At 34.4% G+C, this 18336-nt stretch overlaps 1 protein-coding gene and 1 pseudogene across 4 annotated transcripts; both read right to left on the reverse strand.

The window, feature by feature from the left end:
• Positions 1-3405: 3405 nt before the first annotated feature.
• Positions 3406-5322, reverse strand: LOC145601395 (cytochrome P450 77A2 pseudogene; annotated as a pseudogene).
• Positions 5323-10925: 5603 nt separating this feature from the next.
• Positions 10926-16222, reverse strand: LOC145600968 (putative LRR receptor-like serine/threonine-protein kinase At1g67720). 4 transcript variants are annotated; one of them, XM_081656850.1, is made up of 15 exons: positions 15859-16222; positions 15207-15744; positions 14476-14987; positions 14236-14368; positions 13889-13960; positions 13733-13801; positions 13576-13647; positions 13385-13468; positions 13079-13242; positions 12740-12996; positions 12326-12452; positions 12166-12231; positions 11910-12096; positions 11693-11822; positions 10926-11364 (listed from the first exon to the last, which is right to left on the reverse strand). In XM_081656850.1, exons 1-15 carry the CDS (start codon positions 15926-15928, stop codon positions 11041-11043), a joined length of 2805 nt encoding a protein of 934 aa, XP_081512976.1. In that variant the 5' UTR covers positions 15929-16222; the 3' UTR covers positions 10926-11040. The 4 variants fall into 4 exon arrangements, with proteins under 4 accessions (XP_081512976.1, XP_081512978.1, XP_081512977.1 ...); XM_081656852.1 differs by having other exon boundaries at positions 13385-13453; positions 15859-16221; XM_081656851.1 differs by having other exon boundaries at positions 12740-12993; positions 15859-16221.
• Positions 16223-18336: the final 2114 nt, after the last annotated feature.

Consider the following 18336-nt stretch of genomic DNA (forward strand, 5'->3'; position numbering starts at 1 on the left):
TTTGCATTAGCAGTATATGCTGTAGTTTAGCCTTGATTTAGATCTACATGTGCTGAATATTGTTCTAGAAATTTTGATTGATTATTCTCATAATTCTGGTTAACTTGTAAACATCTTAATTGGTTTTCTTGGGGTTTGATTGTTAATTTCTAGGTGTCAATCGGAGACCATGGATGACACATTTGAGATTCCGTCACTGAGGAAATGACTAAGTTGGAGACTTGGAGTTGTTAAATATTGAAGCTTGAAACTACCATGGAGCTGCTACAACGTTTGAGCGTGCTTTCCCTTTGATTGCAATTTCTTTTTTTTTTTTCATTTGTTGTAAAACATTATTGTGTAAATGTAATTAAGAATGGAAATTAAATTATTTTTTTAGGATAATTATGTAATTTAATTATGAATTTATATTTATTCATTCTGATTATGGATTTATCGAAATAAAATTTTTTTTTGATAAAATAAAGAGGCTAAGAGACCCCATTTCTTTGATGACAGGTCTATATATATCTAACAAAGAGACCCCATTTCTTTAATGAGGGGTCTCTTTCACTACTTAAATTATTCATTAAAGGACTACTCTAACAGACCCCCTTTCTATTACAACGGATCTCTTTTCTCTTAAAAACAGACCCCCTCTAAAAATAGGTCTGTTTAACAAACAGACCCCTGAGATAGAGACCGTCCAAAGAAGGTCTCTTAGGCATATTTGGACGGGTCTCTTTGGCTTTTTTTGTAGTAGTGTAAGACCCGGGTAGGCCCCTCTAAATCCGCCTATGGTCGATATTGAGTTTTTTTTTTTATTTATTTACCAACATTTAGATTAGGGGTGATATTATAGGAACCAATTCAATATGAGGTTTTTTTGGTGTTTAGGGAGCCACAAGGACGAAGTGAGAATCGAACCCAGAATCTCCTAGAACCGGGAGGGAAGATCTAACCACTTGAGCTACTTTCACTCTCATGAACCAATATGAGTTCACAAAGCTTGATTATGCTTGCTTGATAAATATTGGTAAAATTGTACATTAACACTTACATTCGAGAGCCATTTAATTCTCAAGTTAGGGCATGTTCACATTTAATAAATTTCAATTCTGTTTAGCTCTAATCAGTTCAGTTCATCTCTTAATTTCTCTCTCTTATGAAATATTAATTTCAGCTCAATTCAGTTCAGTTCAGTTCAGTTCAGCTCCAATCAGTTCAGTTCAGTTCAATTCAGCTCCAATCAGTTCAGTTCAGTTCAGCTCAGTTCAGTAAATATGAACAGACCCTATTAATAGTTTTTTACTTCAAAGTTCATTATTAATGGATCAAATAGGAATGGCTAAGATGAAGATAAGGCAACACATTTATTCCTTCAATATCTCACTTGTTTACCAAAGAGTCTACTTGTTGATTTTGTCTTCTGTTTTTTTTTTTTTTTTTTTTTTTTTTTTTTTTTTTTTTATTAATTTTCTATTCCCTCTTAATTTAATTATTTTAATCTTTGGGAATATCTGATGTGATGGTGCTACTCAGTAATTCATAATCCTTACAAGTCAAAGTCAAAGTCAAAGTTAAAGTCAATATCAATTCATAATTCTACCATTTATTATTGCGTCATCATTTATTACATTACTAAGTGTTACGGAGTACGTGTTTTCAAAAAAAAAAAGTGTTACGGAGTACATATTTCACTTTAATTTACAAATTGATTTTACTACAAAGTAGTTTGATAAATAGTACTCATATTACATTTTTTTTTTTTTTTGAAAAATAGTACTCGTACTACATATTTGTATTGAATTAAACCCAATTCTAAACACTTGAGAGGCCAAGTGAATCATTGGACAAGGCTTAATCAAATCAGGCAAACGAATAGCTATGTTATTTTTATTCTTTAGAAACAAAGTAGCTCACGAATTTGCTCATCTTCAACCTTGGAAGGTCAAAGAGTGTGAAATAGTGCTTTCCCGCCTCATGTACTTGCTCTTGCTTCTGGTGATTTAATTAATTAAGCTCACCCCTCGGGGTTTCTTCAAAAAGAAAAAAATAAAAAAATTCATGATTAATAATTATTATTACTGCAACGGATTACACATTGTTTTACATTCACAAGCAAACTTTAATAACGTATTCCGTCCGTCCTATACTATACGTAGGGCCTGTTCATATTATATGCACTTAATTTCAGTTCAGTTCAGCTCCAATCAGTTCAGTTCAGTTCAGTTCATCTCCAATCAGTTCAGTTCAGTTCAATTCAGCTCCAATCAGTTCAGTTCAGTTCAATTCAGCTCCAATCAGTTCAGTTCAGTTCAGCTCCTAATTTCCTTCTCTCATAAAATATTCATTTCAGCTCAGTTCAGCTCCAATCAGTTCGGTTCAACTCCAATCAGTTCAGTTCAATTTAGCTCAGTTCAGTAAATGTGAACAGACCCGTAGATCTAAACATCGTACTTAAAGGAAATAACTTTTTTTTTTTGAAAGGCACTTAATGGAAATAACTTAAGTGAAGCAGTAATATTGTAATAATAATAAGTCAATTTTAATTATTTAATGGAAATTACTCAATAGTTATACTACCTTCGTTAACTATTATTTGCAACAAAGGGGTATTATTTGTGAGATATAAAATATTCCTTTGTTGCAAATAATAGTTAACGGAGGTAGTATTTTATATCATAAATTAATCTATAATTGTAAATAAAATTTCCCTATATGCAAGAGAATTCATTGAAAGGACAAACGGAGTTAGATAACGGTGATACCCTCAAGGAGGAAAGACTATTAAAAAGGACACTCAAATACTCAATGAGTCAATGACATAATTTGAGGAAACCTTAACTCAAACCCAGAAATACAACTGTAATATAGAAACACAAAACAAGTAATCCAAACTATTTAGCCAAATAAATCTAATCTAGTAATCATTTTATTCATTGTTTCCTCTGAAGCAAGATTAATTATCTATCATTCGTACATGTATAAGCTAAACCGGAAACTAATGACCTGAAAGTTACGTATCCTACCAATATTGACTTGATCTCTCTTGTAGGACTCCTAAATAGAACCTAAACAAAATTTCTAAGCTAGTTGTCACCTTTAATCATGATAATATCATATACGAGTATGAAGATGTACTTAATTTTTCCAATTTCATGTAAACTTCCAATCACATTAATTATGATGATCCTCCGGCAACTACATTATATTAATGCGAAATCTATATACGCTTTTAAATTCTTATCACATCAATCAATCCCAAAATCTATGTCAACTAATCAACTCGATCATAATAAGAAATTGACCTCCAATCGGCCATTACCAACTATAGATCAGCATCAAGAGAGGACTAGATCGATTCAAAAACACTATCATCACAAGTACAAGAAAGATCAATTAAAAAGTAACAATGAACAAATCTACACTATAAACAAAAATATTCTCATGTAAATTGCTGCTTTGAAATTACAATCACACCTTTAATATATGCTAAAGGAAAATATAATGAACCGTAACAAGTAAATTAAAGTAAAAAACAATAACTAAACATATATGTTTAAAACCTAAATAAAATAGTAAAATTCATTTTTAATCAATCAAACCCGAGGAATAACCTTGGCTCTCAATGGATTCTTCATGATCACAGTAAACTCAAGCTTCTCGGTAAAGTCAACCTTACTATTTTCCGGAAATGCCCTCCATTCAAATTCTTGGACTAACCTTGCAATCAATAAATTCACATGTATTGTTGCCATACTTAGACCCGGACACACACGTCTACCAGCCCCAAATGGTATCATTTTCACTTCTCGTACCCCCGTGATATCCGCATCCTCCCCACCCGTTAAAAACCGATCCGGATTGAAATTTTCCGGGTTTTTCCAAAGTTTTGGGTCCTCCGATATCCCGGGTAAAAATAATTCCACATTGCACCCCGTGGGGATATGGTATCCCCCCAGGGTAGCGGGCTCGGTGACCGCGTGAGTTAGTGAAAAGTAAGTCGGAGGGTGTTTTCGTAAAAGCTCCTTCACAAAGGCATGCAAGTAAGGCATCTTATCAAGGTCCCCCTCATCAACGGGCCGGGTACCCACTGTGGATCGAATCTCGTCATACATCCTCTCTTGCATTGCCGGGTTCTCAATCATCCGGGCCACGGCCCATTCGATAGCAGTCGCAGTAGTATCAGTCCCCCCGTTGATAAACTCCGAACACAGGGTCACTATCTCGGGCTCAGTCGGGCCCGAATCCCGACCCTCAACCTTGACCTCAAACAACGTATCGAGATACGAGAACGGCATCGCCATAGGATCCGACCCAACCCCGGCCCGAAGAATGGCCCGTCGTTGTTCGATGAACGGGCGAAGCGTCTCGATTTGCTTTCTCCGAACCTCCAAAGCTTCCTTACGTTGCTTGGAGAAAAACAAGCTAAGAATAGGGAGAAAGTCGTCAATTCGCGGGTTCACCGTAATCAACACCTCCTTCAACGTATGATCAATCTTATCGATAGTTTCCTCACTCATATGAACTCCGAAACACATCGACAACAATATGGTAAACACCGCGAAACGAGCATTCTTCAGCACGTAAACGACGCCGTTTGGGTCCTTTTCGGCCTCGGCTTTGATCCTTTCTACGAACTTATTCATAGCAACATTACGCACACCTTTAAACTCCTTTAGCCTAGATGAGCTAAGACCGTTTTGAACCATGTTTTTTCTTAGGGACCGCCAAACCGGACCGTAAGTTGCAGCATTGACAGTGAACTTGTCGCAACTAAAGATCCCTCGAGTCGGGGTCTCAGCGGGTCGGGTGGCGAACACCTGACCCTTTTGGATGAGCGCCTCGTGTGCTAGCTCGGCGCTGCTGACTATAATCAAAGTACGTGACCCCATCTTGAGTGTAAAGATGGGACCGTAAATTGGTTTTAGGTCTCTTACGTATTCAAAGAAGTATTTCCCCGAGTTGGCAACCTGGAATAGGTTGCCAACTATGGGCCATCCTGGAGGACCTGGGGGAAGTGTACGCCTTCCCCCAGACCTTGAGGATGATTTTACCTTACTCTTAGAGGAGGAGGAGGATTTGTTTTGAGTGAAGATGAACCCAAAGGAAAGAGTAGTAATCAAAAGGATTGCTAAGGAGATAAAAATGAGGTGATAGTAAGAAGAGAAATCCATGTTTGTATGTATGTACACTCTGTATAGTACAGTGTGTGGGTAAGGGGTGTAAACGAGTCGAGCCGAGTATTTAGAGAAGTGAGTGATGAGGATTAAAGAGAGATAGTAGTAGTTGTAGGCATCGTAAGAGAATGAAGTGGAATGGTGGGTAGGAGTTAGAAGAAGAAGAGGGGGGTATAAGAAATGGAAAATGCTGGAAAATTTAGGTGAATGTTTTAAATGAAGGGTACCTGTGAAATTTTAATTTCCAACGCATTGGTGAGGCTAGTTAAATGTTGCAGCTGCCAACTACAGCCCTAATAATAGTTAATGTTGTAAAGTGTAGTGGGACATTTTTATGTAGCATGTATATATGTGGACTATAAAAATTATGCCTTTAATTTCATGTTATGGAAAAAATCATGGACATTCTTGGTATCTTCAATATATAAATGTTTAGTCAAAGAGATAAATTTTTGATTTTACTCTTTTAATAAAGGCTAATCAGTAGGCGGCTTAGATAGGTGAGATTTTGGTTAGAAATTTTCTTACGACTTTATTTGTATATGTGAAGTACTGAAGTACGAGTACTCCTTATGTGTTTATCTTTGTCAAGGTTGGTTTTATTACCACTTGATATTATTGTTATTTTGGGTAATCATATACAAGTACGTAGCTTTTAGGGTTACCGATAATAATTGGGTAAGAATAATGAATAACATATTAACGTGTTGATCGGTGTAATTGATGTTTTATTTATTTATTATATTCAATTTTAGCACGTTATATGTAACATATAGATAGGACTTTATTTACCATTCTTAGAGTTCTTCCTAAATTATTTTTTTAGTTGTCTTTAATTATCAATAAGTTAAAATAATGAGATGAATCAATTAAGATCTCACATGTGTACATGACTATCTTAAATAAAATCACAAAAAATTGGTTAATATAAACTTTGTGAATAAGTTCAAATGTCAAAACATGCTAATTAAATAAGAACGGAAAAGTTACATATTCATACTCACATAATCTTACTTCGCATATGATATTAGTCATATTACTCCAATCATGAATACATTAACTTTAGTAAGGGTTTTTGTCCAAAAAAAAAAAAAATAAATAAAATAAAATAAAATAGTAAGGGTCAAACGGAGTAGTTTTGTACGCAACATATTTTCATTTTAACTCCTTAGACAATATATAGGTAATGTTGTTGTACGTATAAATTAAATGTGATGAACAATTTTGTCAATTTACCATCAAAGAAGTAATACTTAAATAGTTTGTTAAAAAAAAATAGTAGTACTTAAATAGTTAAATGTGCCTATGGGCGGTGGATAGAAAGTATAGTCTACTACAATTAAGTCAATAGGTAGGGGCAGTTGTTAGTTTCATTTATCTTCCCGTATCAGATAGTTTGTCAAAAGTGAAAAATTTTATTACTAGTAACTTCTTTTCAATTGTTGGTTAGAAACATGAATATTGTTAAGAACAATGATTTTTTTTTTTTAAAAAAATACTCCGTATTTTTTTAGGAGAGGAGAATTCTCTTGCAAGTTGGGGGGAATTTTTTTATCAATTTTTATTTTTATTTTTTTTTTATTATCAAAATTCCCTCCAATTGCAACAATATTTGTGCAAATTTAACTTTTCCATATAAATTTTGTTTTTCAATATACATTTATTACTTACCCTCAAAAAAATTAACATACCTAATGTAAATGTATCTTTTCAATACAATTTTACTACTTTTATTTAAGTTTCTTAATTCCTGTGATTTTTGTCCTTAAGGGACTATCATTTGGGGACGGATGGAGTATTAATTATAACCAATAACTTAAAAAAAAAACTGAGGGATCGACCCCTCCCTGCTACAATTAAGATCCGCCATTGGTTAATACACTATTCGAACAAAATTAATGTTTACAGCATCCACAATGGCTAGCTACATGTATATGTAGTTTTGGGTTGCCACATCATAAATCTCCAACCTACATGATTTAAATTACAACTTATACAATGGTAAGTTACATTCTTTTGTAATAAATAAACCATACAAAAAATAATAAATAAATAAACAAGAAAATACATAAAATATATTATACAAATAAATATAGTAACATTGGGTGGAGTGGAACTACATAGTTTTATAGAGCTATGTAGTTTGGCTTAGCTACAAGAGGTTGTAGCTCCACAATGGCTACACGTAGCTAGCAATTATTAGAAATTGCTAGCAGGTCCTTATACACAACCATTGTGGATGCTCTTAGGTGTAAGCTTGTTTAAAATGAATATGGACATATGAGAAAATGAAGGTACTCCTTCCATGGCTCCATGTATGATTAATTAAAGGCCTGTTCTCTTAGGTTGAAATTCAGCTCAGTTTAGTTCATGTCAGCTCAGCTCAGCTTAGTTCAGTTCAGTTCAACTCAGCTCAGTTCAGTTCATCTCCTAATTTCCTTCTCTTATAAAATATTCATTTCAATTCAGTTTAGTTCAGTTCAGCTCAATTCAGTTCAGTTCAGTCAATGAAAACAAGCCCTAATTGTACTTAGAATGAAGTTTACGGGAAATTGTAAGGTGTGGACCAAATTGATTATTTCATTATACCAGGTTAGTGGAATTTATTAAATGGTTAGTAGGAGAGAAATAATAATTGTCCCATTCTTTAAATATTGTAAGGTTTATGTTTTTAGTTGACACTATTTACTCATCACTCTTTAACCACATAAACTTCATTCGTTTTTAAATACTTGCAATAGTTTATTAGTTTGACATTAACAGTATACTTCTTATTAACTTTGACTATAAATTTTTTTTTACTACTGTAGTATATAAAAATCAAGTGTTATTGTTATACTTCTTCCGTTCTCTTTTAATTGCAACATTTTGATTATCATACTTAGTAATAATGCATAATTTCAACTCTTTATACATAGTACATCTAATCATAAATAGGTTTAAAAAAATATTAAAATTTGATAGTGTACAAATATAAATGGCAATTGGTCTTGTATGGACCCGGTCTACAATATTTATTATACACCCAAAATTTGATACTTTCAAATAATATAATCAAATTCTGGATGATAGAATCACTTTTTTAGATGATATAATTATCTTTTTGTGAGTTATATTTTGAATTATATAATCTCATACGAAACTATTTAATGAAATTATATAATTATCTTTAGGATGATAAAATTTAAAATCATCTTTTTTGAATGATGTAACTTACTATTTGATACTTTTTATAATGATAAATTCACTTTTTGAGTGATACATTTACATAACAATTTCAGGATGATATAATCACTTTTGTAGTAATATAATCACATTTCGTATGATATAATCACATTCGTATGGTATACTAGAAGGTTGGGTCTACAATAAGTTATTGTAGACCGGGTCTATTTTAGTCTTTATATATAAATGGTTCTTGTTAATGAAATAATGAGTGTACCGAAACGTTAGATAACCAATTATACTATTTCACAATATCTCAGGTGACTGTATGTTACCCAAGATATCAATAAAGGTACGAATTTTTGACAAAATAAAGGTACGAATTTACAAATAGTTTCTATGTACTATCCCTGTTTTGATTTATAATTTTGTAATTTTGGATCACGAGGAATTGACATGTTTTTAGACCTTTTGGTGTAAAAAAATCTAGCGTGACACAGTGACAGTATGAATGCGTGACAAAAGATTATTTCCTTGTTCTTTTCCTTTTTATTACTTCAGCTTTAATCGACTACAGTGAACCAGTGGACACTGGACAGTGGTTGCTTTCACGGTTTTATTTGGTATTGTTGCCGCCAAAAAAATCGACATTATGGATTATCTCATCAAAATTTTTGATAACTTCTGCAAATTAAAGGTAATGCACTCAACAATTCAACCTTTTTTCTATATCAATTACATTATTATTTGCATTGAATCAAACAAATTCACAAATTCTACAAAATTGTAGTTTACGAATTACGATCATGATTTTTTAAGCGCTGCTATAATATGTAAATTATCTTTGAATGTTGAGTTTTTTCTTTCGCTTGATTCTGATCGGAAGATATTTATATCATCAGATTTTGCTTAGAATTGATTAAAATGTGTAGTAATTGCAAAATTTGCTTGTAATTAGACCTAGCTCTTCCGAATTTGTTACTCCGTATTTATTTTTGCCTCAATTTGGGGTTTTTGGTACTGATACATTATGTATTACCCTAATTAACTTGAAAATGAATGTCTAACATCATAATATGGCTTTAGGAACTTAATTTTCTGTTTGATCCTTTTCATTTGATTATTGAGACTTGCGAGTATGCGTTTTTTTTTTAAATGTCAGTTTATCGCGTTTTGTAGGGATAAAATTGCGTATATCTAGACCTTATTGTCGAGATGGGTTTGGATGGGGCTTTTTGTTGTGTTATACTGATACGTAAGCTAGTAACTTTAGCTGTCACATGAATCATGTGTAACATACCACACGTCCATAACATTATTATTTATAGTTCGATGCCTTCGACTGAGGCGATTTATGGGGGTCAGATACATGTATGCAATGTCAATGCTGCATTGTATAGAGGTTTTTGCTGTTGGAACTTCTTTATTACTTAGACTTCTTAAAGGGGGTTGGCACCTTTGTGGGACTATATGTTACTCCCCAAATTGTGAAATTTTGCCATTTTACGTGGGCGGAAGTGGTACAACAAGGATAAAGGTGTCGAAATCTATGCCCATTACCTGACCTTACAATCGGACACTAGCTGCATTAACCACCACTAAAGACGAGTATGTCTAACATGTCTTAAATGGGTCTGATAAGTATTTATATATATGTATCCAAAAGGCTCTAAAGAAAATAGTTGACGTTTAATATTCAAGCCAAGTAAATAAGTAATAATGTTAGATTTTGTGTCCACATTTTGCCTATGAATTATTATCATATTTTTAGTTTAGATTATCATTGGTGAAAACTGTGTTCAAGAATTTAAGATGCCATGTTCTCTTGCACATGTTTAAATTATTGACAACGTTTTTCAATTTGAGCCTTTGCAAGTCAGCTGTTTAAATTTCTGCCCATACCCAAGTCAGAAGTATCGTAGTTTGGCAAGTTGAATTGATTAGTACGAATGATGAGCTGATGAGCTGCAAGCTTGTAGTTTACAGCAAATGGGTGATATTTTTTCAAATCTCGATTCAAGTTAGAACTTTGTTTTTTATACCAGTTGCACAGACACTGTTGTAAGTAGTCTTCAATGGTGACGGGTGGGAAAGTTTGTCCTATATAGGGAGAAGAGGATGTGATGACTTTATAACTCATTATGTGTTATGTGTTATGTGTGTAAATATTTTGGGCCTACCATAAAGGGCTTGGTATGCTAGTGTATGGGTCAGTTGTATACATATCAACATATGCATGTATGTTACGGTCCATAGCAAGGTATGGGATTTGAGTCCCACATCGGCCATATGAGGGCTAATGTGGGGTTTATATAGGACAATGAGCTCTCCTTCTCTTGAGCTAGCTTTTGGGGACGACTCTCCTATTGTCTTGTATCAATATACGAAGCATGTTTCTATTCATACACTTAGGCATAAGGTTGAATGGCGGTTATATTTTTTGATTGATAAACTGCCATATCTAGAATCCTGGAACACAAACATGTATATGGGAGTTAATATAATCCTAAGGTCAGAGATTAGTCTCGTCCTATACTATTTTGTACTTCGTTTTAATTATTTGTAATTTCTAAAGGACAAGTGTAATTGGAATGGACATGCCCCAAAATTCAAACTTTATCACCTTAATTTAGATGAAGTAATTTTGTACAACACATGATTATGCAATGTTATGCTACATTTTGTATGGGTAACCTGAAATTATCTTACATGCTTATCTTGCAGATGGGGTAAAACGAGCATTTGACAAATCAGGACTCTCTATCTCAAGGAAGCTTGTCAGCAATGTTTTCCTTGAAGATTGTGCTCTACCACTACCTGAAGAAATATTCTGGTTGTTTTCTGCTCCTTTCTCTAACATCACTGCATCTTGTATAGCCATGATAATTTCCTGCATTTTAGGCCGTGAGGTTCCGTATTGTTCAACACATTGTATGGCTACTTCAGCCACTCTCCATGCAGACTCTAGCTTTACGCTGTCTGCTAGCAAAGGATCAATCATGCTTCCAACATCCCCCTTACGGATTAATGATCTTGCCTACAGAAGGGCAAAATTTATTACTGATGTTAGTCAAACATAATTTGTTAGTGTTGAAGATATTAACCAAGCAAATGCATATCAATTGTGGTGTTTTTTAATTCATATATGATATGGCATGTTATTCTTGGTTAGCTGCATGTGCACTTGATCATGAAATTTAATATCTGCTGTCACTTTTTGAGGCTAGACCACCAGAAACCACATTAATTTCATGTTTCATATGTTGGAAATTTGTATTGCTACCAAAGATTCTTTGCTGTAAGAATAATTTATCCAATGGTTCAAACATATAATGCCCCTGAATTATGAAGCAAACAAAACATACCCAGTGTACTATATTCCAGTCAGTCCCGTAATCTTCTGTGATGGGCTTTCTTCCAGATATCAGTTCCAAGAGAACAATACCAAAACTATAAACATCGCTTTTCTCAGTGAGCTGCTGACATGCATAGTACCTACAGGAGCAAGGTACATGAACAGTTAAGTAGAAAGCATGTATGGAAATAAGAAAGGATTACTTAGATGTTTCACGAAAATCTTACTCTGGGTCTAGATATCCTACTGTTCCTTTAGCTACACTTGATATGTGAGTGAGATCTTCTTCAGCTTGTCTTGAAAGGCCAAAGTCTGCTACTTTAGCCCTCATATTTATATCTAAGAGGATGTTGCTAGTTTTTACATCTCGGTGAATGATACTAGGACTGCATCCAGTGTGCAAGTATTCTAGGCCTGTGAAGCCAGAATTTAGCATGTCTTTGGTACCATATAATTCAGGGAGAGAAATTATTCATGTAATACCTTTAGCTGCATCTTCTGCTATGCGCAAACGAGTTAGCCAATCTAGCTGTCTCTGTTTGATAGGATCTGTCAGAAAATGACTTATATAAGGTGTCAGATTTTACAAGTTAGGACATGATTACAGACAGTATAAGCAAGAAATTGGGTTTGAAGAGCAGACCGTGTATGTGGTCTCGCAGGGTCCCGTTATGCATGTATTCGTAGACCAAAATTCTATGGTTTGCTTCTTCACAATATCCAATAAGAGGAACCAAATTTCTGTGATGAATTCTTGATAACAGGGATACCTGCAATAATTATATGGTTTATATGGCAACATTAAATATCTAGAATTGATATTTGCTGGACTTCTCTCATGTGCAATTGAATATACTAACTTAGCTTGATAATGCTTCTATGTTGGGCTTAAGATGATTCTTTAGTATTCATGTTTAGTTGAACTTGCAAAGTCAAGGCTTTGTATCACATTTGAGCTGAATTTACTTGCATGACATACAGAGAATGCTTCCTGGCTACTATTTAAAAGGTGTATGATTGTGAACTCTTATAAATATAAAGGTAGAGATTAGATTACCTCGGTTAGAAACTGTTTGGTTCCCTGGCTTGTTGGGTCACCTATGATTTTTACTGCGACTTCCTTGCCGTCCTTCATCCTTCCATAATAGACAACTCCAAAGCTTCCTCTTCCAATGTTCTTGGTAAATTTCATAGTGGCAGCTTCTATTTCAGACAGCTTAATGCAACATGCTACACCGTCATCCATTAGATGCGACCCTCGTGTGAGGTTATGGCCGTTCTGAGGCTTGGTGATTGCATGCAAGGAGCCCCCTACTTCATACAGAAATATAACAGATTTTTGTAAGCGGTTTGCCCTTGTTGTATTTGACAATACAGGTAATAAGCTTAAAGTTACCTTTATAACTATTTTGTTGAGATGTCGTTCTTCTGAATTTACGCCATAAAAGCCAAATTGCTAGAATTATAAAAGCTCCCAATGCTGCCCCTGAAATTCCTACAATCAGCTTCACTTTTGTCCCTTGTCGCATTCCTTTTGTTAACCCAGGATTTCCGTTGTAGCTGCAACAGATAGCATATGCTTTAGAACCACAATAATCTTCCTACATTGCGATGCTATATACACTAAGAGTCCCCTCTTGGAGGGCATCGGGAATGGTAATTTGTTTATTGAGTTCTCTGCATTTGTTTGAGGTGTACTCACTTAAAAAATATTTTCCTGCTTAGTAATGCTGGAGGTATTTTACCACTGAAGTAGTTGTTCTGAATGTACCTGCACAGAAAATTGCTGAGTACCAGACCAATTGGTTGTATTAAGTTACAAGCAATTCCATCATGAGATAGGAGTTTAAGGCAAGTTGGGAGAGGGTCTGTCTCTTTTTATATGAGACTTACAGCTCCTGTAAACTCGGTAAGCTACTTAGATAAGAGGGTAAAGATCCATTGAGTCTGTTGTTCTCTAAATGCCTGCCCACGGAAGAAAAGTGTGAGAACAAAATCAGATGTTGCCAGAAATCTTATCAATACTATGCATGTTTGAGCTGTAGCTTACACAATTTTCAAGTTGATGAGGTTACTGATATCAGGGATGGGTCCAGTGAGGGAGTTACCATCCAACCACCTGACATATTACATTAGAAATACGATGAATAGCTGCTGAAAATATGTACAAGTTCAATTAGTCCATGAAGCAGAAAAATAAGCTTACAACTCTGTCAATGCATCCATATTCTGAATCTCAGGTGGTATAACCCCCGTCAGATTTCTCTGTGATAAATGTCTGCATGGAAAACCAGGAGAAACCTTAATTTCTGGTATGTAAGGATATCTGTAGTCTTTCTTGACAAACAATTTGATCATTGTGCTTGCTTTCTTATGGTGCTTTTCACCCACATTCAAATCTTGAATTGGTCCTTGCATATATGTAGTATGTAGAGCAGTTTGGTTTATAGTTGACATTGCAGATTGCTTACCCTTGGAAGTTACAAGTATGAAGTATATAGTTCCTCTACCAAATTGAATGTAAGTAGCCCTAACTGTAACAATCTTACTTACATTGCAGTGATTCGTCGTGGTGCAGTTGAGCTGCAGATTACCCATTCCCATTGTGTTGGAGTGCAAGGATCCCCTCTATCTTGTTTCCCCGGGTCAGCAGGCAGTGTGACAAGAATGGCATTAAGTGCAATCACTTCCAGCAGAGAAAACATTATTAACATCAGTTGGGGTTTGTTAAGGTGAGTCAATATCTACTTGAAATTAAATTTCATTTATTTCTGTATCACATCACAAACCTACCATCTTGAGCATCAGCTTTTGAACCAATCTGAACATATTTGCTGATCTCAATTGCACTCAAGAGCGGACCTTCTGTTGAGTCTGGTGTCTTTACAAACGAAAATGACAGAACAAAATCCAGAGTCACATTCATGTAGCTAGGTTCATAAAGCTTGTAGGTTCCATTAGCATTCTCTGCTATATTCACCACTGCATTGCTGTAATCAGGTACATAAGGATGCTCCATTCTGAACTTCCGAGTCTCATTTGATCTCAGATTTTCTATCTCTGCAAAATATGCAAAAGCTCTAGCATTGCCTGGAAAATCTTCTAGGGTTAGCCGGTAGGTTAGGTATCCTTCTGTACCAACTACTGCAGTTTGCATCACTTTAACGGGTGGATACTCTCTGTTATTCACTTCTATGTTCTTCGTTGTTTCGATTCTTTCTGTTCCTGGAGCTACTCCTACTAGAAAATTTGGCCTTTTTACTTGGTCTGATTCCCATACTCTATCAAATGGGTCGTCTGGGTACCTTAAATGAATAAAAAAATCCTATATTTGATACTCATGGTTTTTCAACAAAACATAGTGGACAGTCAAGCGATATTTGTATAACTGTTACACATATAATAAGCAAACTGCGGTCATTTCAATAAAAGAAACCACAACCATTCAATGCAGAGTATATTTGTCATTTCAGATTTTGTCATACATTACAGTTACTCAGTATTTTCCAAGAATTGGTTCATACCTTATGGGATCTTTCGTAGGAGCTCCAAAGTTCACCCTAGCAGCAACCTTCATGTAGAAGTTGTCCTCATAATCCGTGGCGTACATTGAGAGATTCAGTGGGCGAAGCTCCAGGGTAGAGATAAAGGGAGACCCTGTAGTTGCACAGCAAAGACAGACATCAATGGAGCTTGAAGGTGCTCTGATGATCATCTCTTTAACATACGTTCTCGATCCGTCGAACACCGTGACAGTTGCCCACTTAGTTGCATCCAAGTATAGCAGAAAGCTGGGGTATGTGTCTGCAGTTTCTGTGCTTCCATATAGAAATGTTGCCCTTACAAGGTACCTTCTCCTTTCCTTTGTGTCTAAAGTATAACAGTATTTTCTGTCATCTGTTGGGAAATCCCTTCTCTTTTTGTAGGGCTCCCATTCATCATTTGTGTTCTGAATATCTACTGTTTTTCCATGATTCATAATTCCATTGTCTGATATCCATGCTAACCCTGTTTTTTTGTCAGTGTAATTACCTTCTCCTCCACAATCTATACTGGTAAACTCTGCATATAATCATATGTTATGATTATGAATAATCTAGCTTTGAAGGTTGAATACATGTTAAAATTTAAATTCAAATTGAATTTTAAGTTAATAATAGTACTACTATTACATACCTGTGACTTGGGAGTATATACATGGTAAAGAGAGAAGAAGTAAAGCCAAAATCTGGAAATATGAACCCATTTAAGATCTTGAAAAGAGAGAGGAACTATATTTCTTACACTAAACTTCTTTCAGTGTTTCAATATCAAACATTTTTGTGCTCTTTGGTTTTTGGTGCAAATTTTTTACTTGGGCACCTTTTGCTTTTCTTTATCTTCAGCTTTTACTTTTCGTTTTGATGGAAGTGTTTTGAATCGAGAAATGCTTAACCAATTATGGCTACTCAGACTCCCTATTCGGAATTAATTGTCATATTGTTTTAACTCTATGTTATAAAATTAAATTTTGCATGATTTAATCTTTGAAAAAGATCCCTTTATAATATTGGACTACTTTTATCCTTTTTCTCACCACTTTACTCAAATTGTGCCTTCACATTAAATAATCTAATCATACATTGTTATTTTATAATATAAAAGATGATAATTAAATTAAGGCATGTTAATTTAGCATATGTGACTATTAATATTGGACACAGGGAGTATTTTACATACTACCTCCGTTACATATTAGTTGCAACTTTGGGGATTATTTGTGAGAGATAAAATATTCCAAAATTGCAACTAATATGTAACGGAGGTAGTATAAATATTACTGTTCAATGTTCAGTCACGGCTCTGAACTGTAACTTTCCTCAATTTCAGTTTTCTATATGAATATTAGATGATGGAATCTGCTTTTTATGAGATAAAGTCATTTTGCTTGATTTTAAGCGTCACTTTTTACCTTACCTTTGGAAAAGAAAAGAATACACCATGCAACTTTAAAGCCAAAGAAAGCACTCGAGTAGATTGGAATCAGCTTATTTGCTGTCTTTGCCTAGAATCGTAGTAGAATAATAATTGTGGTCGCTTTTTAATCACATATCTGAACTCTCTATACATAAAACCGTGTGGACCTATTTATGCTGACATTTGAGAGATTGCCATATCATTGAATCTTAACCATCAGATTTGATTTGATCTTAGAATATTTCCTGCGGTTTTTAAACTGTGGTCTTGATTGAATACCCTCTCTATTTCGCTATTATTATCTGTCTTTCAATTTTTTTGATTATCTTAAATTGAAAGTTTTAAATGTTTAAACCCCCTCCTAGTATGTGTCACATCATAAAATCTTAACATTTGAGTGCTCTATTCTATCACTGGACACTTAATAAGTACTCCCTTGGTTAGAAATATCGATAGTCATAATGTCATATTGTCTCAAACTCTTAGTAAGGATCTATCATTATTTCACTTAAATATCCTTATGAAAATATGATAATTGTCTTCTTTTCATCCCCCCCCCCCCCAATTCACATAAAAGAGTATGTTTAGGAAAAGTTACTGACATTCAAAATTTTTAAATATAATTGCTATCAAAAAATTTAAATATAAGTCAAAGACGAGACGGATACCATGATTAGTCATGCTATCACTCATTAGTATGCATATGTTTTCAATTAATGGCCCTTATAAGAAAATAGAGGTTCCGCTAAAATATTGCACGCTCCACAGTTTATTTTCAGCCCATGGAGTTGTCTGGACAATAACCAAAATATAAAATTTATAATGACAAAATGATTGCTTTTGTAATATGATCAAAGGGATCTTTACCATGCAAGGATACTGGATTTTGCATGCCATCATTATGTATTTTAGTATTCTATTTCATTTGTTCCCCTTCTCTTTTATTTATGTGCACTTATACTGTAATTATTTTTCTAAATCTCGCTTTTCTTTTTTGTCCCTTTAGACCAAGTCAACATCTCCTTTTAAAAGCTCAAAAAAGCCATGAAGAGTGGTGTTTTTCTTTCATATGAACACAAATCAAGGTTGGTCCAAATTTCATCAGTAGGTACCGTGACCCTCACTAAATTCCAGTAAAAAGGTTCATTTAATTTGTTTGTTCTATTTTAAAAGTACCATTCAATTTGTTTGGTTCATAGTTTTTTTTCATAAGTATTATTGTTGTCCTCTTTAAGAGGTTGTATGTTTGTTTGCTAGTACTATAAGTTTCTTTCTTTGGATTTTAATGAAGTACCCTATCTTTGGTTTTTTCGTGGGACTTATTGCATTGACAGTACTAGAACAATACCAAGGTCCAAGGTTACCAACCTAAATTCTTAGAGGGATGGTATTGGCTGCATGAAGTTAAATGTCACATTGTCACCCCCATGATCCTACGAGTTACGCGTGTATATATGTAAATATTTTTCTCCATTCATTTCTATCCAATGGAATGCAATATGATCCTAGAAATCCAATTATGGAGTGTATTACATCTTTATAAAACCTTTCCATTCCGGACATAGGTGGTTTATCGTTAACATCTTAAAAAATTTGTAGTTGTGTAATGTGCACCCATTAGGCCATTATAAGTAACACAATTGTACCCCTATAGTCAGGGTTCTTTTTTCGTCTTAAAGTTAAGTTCTACCAGTGTTC

This window comes from Chenopodium album, chromosome 21, assembly GCF_948465745.1.
Source record: "Chenopodium album chromosome 21, dcCheAlbu1.1, whole genome shotgun sequence".
NCBI lineage: Eukaryota > Viridiplantae > Streptophyta > Magnoliopsida > Caryophyllales > Amaranthaceae > Chenopodium > Chenopodium album.